The sequence below is a fragment of the Vidua chalybeata genome, chromosome 18 (assembly GCF_026979565.1).
Source record: "Vidua chalybeata isolate OUT-0048 chromosome 18, bVidCha1 merged haplotype, whole genome shotgun sequence".
Taxonomy (NCBI): domain Eukaryota; kingdom Metazoa; phylum Chordata; class Aves; order Passeriformes; family Viduidae; genus Vidua; species Vidua chalybeata.
Window position 1 is genome coordinate 4086112 of NC_071547.1, and position 7013 is coordinate 4093124.

General features: G+C 52.3%; 1 protein-coding gene across 4 annotated transcripts in view; it reads left to right on the forward strand.

Annotated features, from left to right (window-relative positions):
• RPH3A (rabphilin 3A) overlaps positions 1-3776 on the forward strand; it is a 29349-nt gene extending 25573 nt beyond the window's left edge. For all 4 annotated transcript variants that reach the window (XM_053959806.1, XM_053959809.1, XM_053959808.1 and 1 more), the window contains 3 exons: positions 323-404; positions 888-984; positions 1308-3776. In XM_053959806.1, the coding sequence (XP_053815781.1) occupies positions 323-404; positions 888-984; positions 1308-1438 (310 nt within the window). In that variant the 3' untranslated portion in view covers positions 1439-3776. The remainder of the gene's footprint in view (positions 1-322; positions 405-887; positions 985-1307) is intronic.
• The last annotated feature ends 3237 nt before the right edge of the window (positions 3777-7013 follow it).

Here is a 7013-nt window from a genome sequence, read left to right on the forward strand (position 1 = left end):
GTAGCTCAGTGGAACTGGGCAGTTTCCCCTCCCAGTCTCTCTTTATTTGTTGTATTCTCCATTTCCACAAACAGAAGATGGTGGCTTTACGTTTTTAAATCAGCTTCTAACAGAGATCTAATTAATCCCAGCCCTAAAATGAGTTCTGGATCTGCAGCCGGGCTGCACAGCCCCAGCCCCACACTTTTCCCACATCCTCTGGAAGTTGGGAAGGGAGAGTGGCCCTAAATAAATCTCTTCCAGCCCAGAAACTCACTTTTTAAGCTTATAAACTCCCACTGTTCTTGTACTTGAATTTTGAGCTGTTTTCTGTTGCCCCCAGTTGGCTGAAACCTGACATGGGAAAAAAGGCCAAGCACAAGACACAGATTAAGAAGAAAACGTTGAATCCTGAGTTTAACGAGGTATGGATGGATATTTTTTATATTATTAAATCAATTCACTGAATGCTGTGCTGAGTGGAGGAGGTGGAAGACAAACGCCCCAAGGTCTGGCTCTTTGCTCAAGCTCCTTTCCCACTCCTGTGCCCAGGAATATTTTGGGAATGACTTTGCCATGGCAGCACCACACACCCTGAAAGCTCCCTGCATCCCAGCTGGGGATGTGGGTGGGATGAGCATTGCTGGGGGTGGAATTTGGAAATTCTCCACTGGTGCTGCTTTGGTGGGACACCTGGAAAGGGCTCACGTAGGTGCAAGGGGTGAGCTCAGCTCCTGGAACAGAGATGCCACAAGGAAGGAGCATTTTTCCTCCAATAATGACATTTTAACCATCCTCTCCTTGGATTTTGAATCCCAGCTGAGCAGAGATCAAGTCCAACCCCTTAACTGCAGCTTTTAGGGTGTGTTTTCCTTTGGGGTGTGACGTGGGTGCTCCCATTTCTGCAGGAGTTCTTCTACGACATCAAACACAGCGACCTGGCCAAGAAATCCCTGGACATTTCCGTCTGGGATTACGACATCGGAAAATCCAACGACTACATCGGTGAGCGATGGGCTGGAAGGCTCTGCCCTCTGGGGCAGGGGTTTGGTGTCTGCTGTGGGGTTTGCTGGATGGGAGGGGGGCCCGGGTCACCTGCCAGGTGGGATGATGGAATCTGGTGGGTGCAGCCCCTGCACTGCCCCACCTCCAGCATCCTGGGAGGTCTTCTGGGCAGGAAAAGCGTCTCCAGGCGTTTCCAATTAGCCCTTTTGATCCAGGAGGTGGAAAAAGCGTTGCAGGGTGTGAGGTGTGTGCCCACGGCAGGATTTCCTGGAACATCAGCACCACCTCTGGATACAAAGCCTGCTCTTCTCCCCTTTTCCCAGGCGGTTGCCAGCTGGGAATCACGGCCAAGGGCGAGCGCTTGAAACACTGGTACGAGTGTTTGAAGAACAAGGACAAGAAGATCGAGCGCTGGCACACCCTGCAGAACGAGAACCACGTCGCCAGTGATTAAAGGGAGCCTCTGCCCGGCCCTCCCCGCCCTCTGCCACGCCCCTGTAGGTCCCTGATGTCCCTGATGTCCCTGATGTCCCGTCGTCTTCCAGCGCAGCCACGCCTTGCTACAGCCTCCGATCCCAGGGTCCTCCCCCTCCTCCAAGCCCCCTCCATCCTCCCCTCCGCTGGAAACTCCCCCAGATCTTTTCTATTCTCCTTTATTTATTTTCAGCTGGGGGAGGGAGGCCGTCGAGTTCCCCTGGTGTGTAATTTTGGCAAGCAATAGTTCCCTCCTGACTGTTCCCCCTGCCCTCTCTGTCCCCGGTCCCCGTGGCAGCGTTCCCGTCGCGTTTCTGACGCTCTGTGTCCCTCCAGCCTCCGCTCCTCGCGGCTCCGGCGTCTCCCCCCGGGGAGATGGGAGTGCTGGGCTTGGGAGCATCAGCCTGTCCTGCTTGTGTGATCTCAATACCTCAGTTGCAATAACGAAAAAGCTCCTTGGCTTTTGGTGTGGGTGTCACCGTCGCCTGGTGTCCGTGTCGTCGTGGTTAGGCCAAATCCGGTGTCACCGGTGTCATCCTGCGAGTCCTGCTTGAGCTTCACCTCTGGTTTGGCCCACCTGAGCAATGTTGTGGCACATCCTTTGCTGAGAAGATCCACCACCAACACAGCAACAGCGGCAAGGAGGGTTTAGGGAGCTCTGTGCTCGCAGGGGAGCAGCTTTGGTTTGGTTCCTGTCGTTTCCGGCCGCCGCCGGCGGTTCCTTCGCCCGAGGAATTCGGGGGCTCCGCTGCTGTAGGAGCCCAGCTGTGTTTTAGGGTTGTGACTACCTCCTCTTCACCTCTGAGCTGTGTAGTAGTGACTGGCCGAGCCCTGAAGGCAGTCCTGGCTCCCCTCAGACCCCTCCTGCTTCCAAGGATTTACTGTTCCTCAGGAGGGAAGCTGAGGGAGCTGCTACTTCCCCCAGCCCCCTGATGTGTGCAAGGATTGTTGCTTTAAACCACCACAACTCCTGGAATTGGCTGGAACAGTCCGAGAACTTCCAAACTTGGGTTGTTTTGGTTTGCTTTTCTTTTGTTTTTTTTCCCCAGTTTTCTGCACAAGAACCCTCAGCCTGCACTTTAAGGATGGCCTGGAGCTGTTGGATTCGGTCTGGAGAGCAGGAGAGCACAGACTCTCTGTAGGTGCTGCTGCTGGGCAGTGGAGCCATTCCCTGGCTCTGGAGCCATTCCCTGGCTCTGGAAAACCCCAGGCCTCGTGGATAGGAGCACACTGAGCACTATGGAATAAATGGAATTTTTTGTCACACTGAGCATGAGGTGTGAAACCTCCCCCCGAGTCCCCTGCACCCTCTGCTGCAGCTGCCCTCTCTTTGAGTTGGATGAGTTCTGTTTTCCAGATATTTTCTTTATTTCCCCTGACCCCAGCAGAACTTGCTGATGTGCCCTGAGTGTCCCCAGCCCTGGGTGACACAAACCCCTCTGTGCTGAGCTGGCCCAGCCTGACACAGGCTGCATCTCCAGGTGGGAAAAGCCAACCCACCCCACCCCAGAGGGTCCAGCCAGGGCTGGGAATCCTCTTCCATCACCCCAGGTGGTGTGATGGTGCTTGTGGCTTGGCTTGGGGTGGAATGGAAGAGAACACCTGGAAATCTTCCCCTTTTTCATGGAATTCTTGCCTCTGTGCCAGTCAGGGTGGCATCCCTGAGCCACTCTGGCCAGGACCAGACTGAAACAATCCCGTTCTTTTGGACTGTTTCCCTCTGCATCCCGTGCTGAAGCCTCCCTGCTGCAGGCCCAGCTGAGCTGTGGGATGGTGGGATCCAGGATCAATGGTTGGACTCTCCTTTTTTCAACCTTAATGACTCCAAGTTGCCACCACCCTTTCCAGAGGGATGGACCTGGCCCAAACATTCCTGGCCATACCCAGAGCAGCACCTGGGCACGGAGCTGTGCTGGGGAAATGTGTGGCTGAGGGTAAAAAAGCCTTTAAAAATCATTATTTAAGCAATTCCTTAATTTCTCCCAGTCCTGCAGCAGCCCAGCCTCCTCTGTATGTGCAGAACAACTCACCTAAGGTTACCCTTATCCCATCCTGTATTCCCATTCCCTGTTCAGCCTGCTTTCTTTGGGAAAAGGATATTCAGACCATCTCTTTGCACCTCCAAAAATCAAGTGCAACTTGCCAGTCTCCTCAGTATCGTGCAAAACCACAGCCCTGGTCTCTGCCCCCTCCCTCTTCTCAGTTTTTCTGATGGTAATTCCTGCCCTGAATGACTTGTTTTTGTTGTAAATAAAGCATGCACCTATGGATTGGGAATGGTGAAAAACAAACAAAAAAGAAAAAAAAAAAAAGGGAAATGAAAAGCCTCTTCTACTGCTGTTTGCATTCAGACTCGCATGCAGTGATTTTACAGCCAAATATCAGTTTACAAAGGTTAAGAGAAAAAGAAAATGTTACACAGGAATTAGAAATCCTCCAGTCTTCCGCTGCATGCAGCACAACATCCTCTCTTGATGTGGTATCTAATAAAGTGAGACTATTGGAAAAGAACAAAAAAAATGCAAATTTTTGGCTTCTTTCATTCCCTGTGGGATCAGGAACCTCACGGGGTGGGCGGAGGGCCTGGTTCTGGGAGTTCCTGGTGGGGTGGGGCTGCTGGAATGGAGTTGGGCTGGAGATGTTGAGAAGTTTGGGGAGGCTGGGAGAGAGATCCTGGCTCGGGGTAACAGGAATTCCTGGGTTTGGGAATATCCTGGGTAAAATCGTGCAGGTTTAAATCTCCCACGGGCTCCCCTCGCTTGGTGCCTGGGAGTGAAAGCCCTGAGGAAAAGCAGGAATGCTGGTGGGAGAATTTTTTTCCCCTCACCTCCAGTTTGGGGAGCAGGAGCCGCTCCCTCGGGTGGTGGCAGCTCCACCCGAGAAACGATTTCCTTTTATTTCCTTGTCTTTATTTTCCTTTTATTGGGGCGTTTTTAGGCTCAATTCCCAGGGCAGGGCTGGTGGGAGCCCAGGGTGGTGACGCTGCCCCTCCGTGCGCCCCGGCGGGGACCGGGGGTGGCCGGGCCGGTGGCGATGCCCAGAGACAGCAGCAGATGTCACTGGAGCTCCAGGCATGGAGCGGGAAGGAGGTGCCGGAAGGATATCCCGATATTCCCAGGAATTTGGGAATTTTTGGGGCAACCGCACCCTGCTCCTGCCGCTCCTAACGCTCAAACCTTCAGCGGCAGGGAAGAGCTGAGGCTTTGTCCTCTGGGTAAAAAGCTCCCAGGGAAGTCCAGCAGCCTTAAAACTGAGCTTTAGCTTCTTTTTGGTGTTTTTGTTTTCCACCGTTGGGTTCTTCTCATTGATTTTTCCTCCTCTTTTCCATTTCCTGCCCGGCAAGTGGCCAGCAGAGAAATCCCAGTGGAGGAATTCCAGTCCCAGCCAAGAAATCCAATCCAAGAGGTCCCAGCAGAGAGAGCATCCAGTTCCAGAGGAAGACTGGGATGAGGATTCTCTGGCATGAACGTGCTGTGGTGCTTGTGGCTGAGGCAGCACCAGCCATGGTTGTTGTGAATTCCTACATGGAAAATGATTCCAAAGAGGGATTCTGCTCAAATCCATGGGAATAAGAGAGGAACCTTTATTCCTTCTAATTCCTATTTCTCCTCCCATTTTCTTCCCAGCCACCCCAGAAGGAAAGTCCTTGGATTGCAATTTGGGCAGTTCAGGACCATCCTTTCAATCTCCTGCTTCTGTAAGTGGCTTCCCAGTTTTAATCCCACCTCAGCACATCTGAACCATTCTGCTCTCCCAGCCACTTTCCTCGTGTGCTAATTGGATTTGGACCTTTGGAGCAATCAAAATTTGGATTCTCATCCTGGTTCTGGCCAGGCCAGTGAGGAGCAGGAATTTACAGTGGTTGGGAAATCAATTCCAGTTTGTTCTTCATCCAAGGGGCTGGGAAATGGGGATGGCAGCAGCAGCTTTAGCAGCTGCCAGGACCTGAGGCAGGTCCTTGGCTGATCTGGGAGAGGGGCCAGGAGCATCCCTGGAGAAAAGCCATGGGATGGAGGCGTTGGCAAAGTCTCGGGCTCTTGTTCCACTCCTGTGAAACCCAGGCCAAGTGGTTCCTCTCCAAGGCTCCTGTGGCTCCAGGAGGTCACAGCAGCACCCAGTGACCCAACCCATGCCCTGCAGTGCTGTTTTCTGATTACCTCCTGTGGGATAATTCATTAAAAATTCCGTGTTATGGAGCTCTCCTCATCTCCTGCCTGATCCTGGGGCACCAGGAGGGCACTGAGCAGGAGAGAAACCTTCTCTGGCTTCCCATCTCCTGGGGGAAAAAAAAAATAAAATAAATAAACCAAGCTTTTCCTCTTTAACATTTCACCTAAAAAATAGAGGAGCTCAAATAAATAAATCCCTCCTCTATCCGCTTCGGAGCCCAGCTTTTCCAGAAGCCAGCAGGGAGAAATCTCTTTATCTCCCAGGGCAGAGATAACAATGTAATTACGAGCTGGGATCAATGGCTTTCATCTCATCAGTCCTCAGCCTAAAATAAACAGTTCTCTTTCCACCCCAATGCCCAGAGTGTGGCTACCACCTCCTCTGGGCTACTGGCCACTGCAGTGGTGAAAGGTCTTGCTGGCATCTGGGGAGGCCATGAAGATTTTCCTGGGGAAAGCTGAGTTTTGGGATGTTTTTTCCACAGGGGAATGTTGGATCTTGAGTGGGAGAGGCCAGTGGAGACCCTCCGGGGACGCTCAGCTCCTCCCGTGCCAGTGAAGCAGGGAGCTGTGTTTTAGTGCTTGTGTGAATTTCCCAATTTTTTTTGGAGAAGAAAAATCCAGAAAATAAATATCAGCTTTTTTGTTTTCTTTCTTTTTTTTCTTTTTTTTTTCAGGCTGCAGAATGGGAGTGTAACTTAGGGCAGTTGGAGTGAGGAGTGGTCTGCAGCCGCCATAAATCCCAGATTCCAACAGACCCCACACTCCAAGAAAAGTAGCACGGGTTAATGGGAAAGGAATTGGAAAAGGAAAGGGAGACTAATTAAGCCCAGCTTAAATATTAACTGGGCATAATGGTGACTGGTTTGTACTGGGAGAGAGCCCAGGAATGAGGAATGCACCCTGTGTGGGGGTGTTTGGGATGGGATGGGATGGGATGGGATGGGATGGGATGGGATGGGATCTCCAGCACATGGGAACTGGCTCAATGCCAGGCTCAGCTGGGATAATTTGTGCACCTGCCCGCTCTGCCCAGCGTGGAAAGTGGCATTTCATTAGAAATGAGCACAAAAATCCAACCTTTTTCACCCTCCTTCCATCATCCCGTGGCTTTGCTCTTTTCCAGCCAACACCACTCCATCCCAGCCTGGCTGTGGCACTGAGCTCATCTCAGCTCTTCCCTGGGGACTGCATTTCAAATTTCCCCGTTGTCCAGGACACGGGGAATGGGTTTAAACTGGGAGAGGGTGGGTTTGGATGGGATGTTATTCCCACATCCCACAGGGGGTGGGAAGGGGATCACTCCCTCCCCCAGTCCCTGCCGTGTGGATCCAGCTTTTTCCATCCTGCTGCTGCACCAAGAGCTGGAAAACTGCGTTTTCCTGG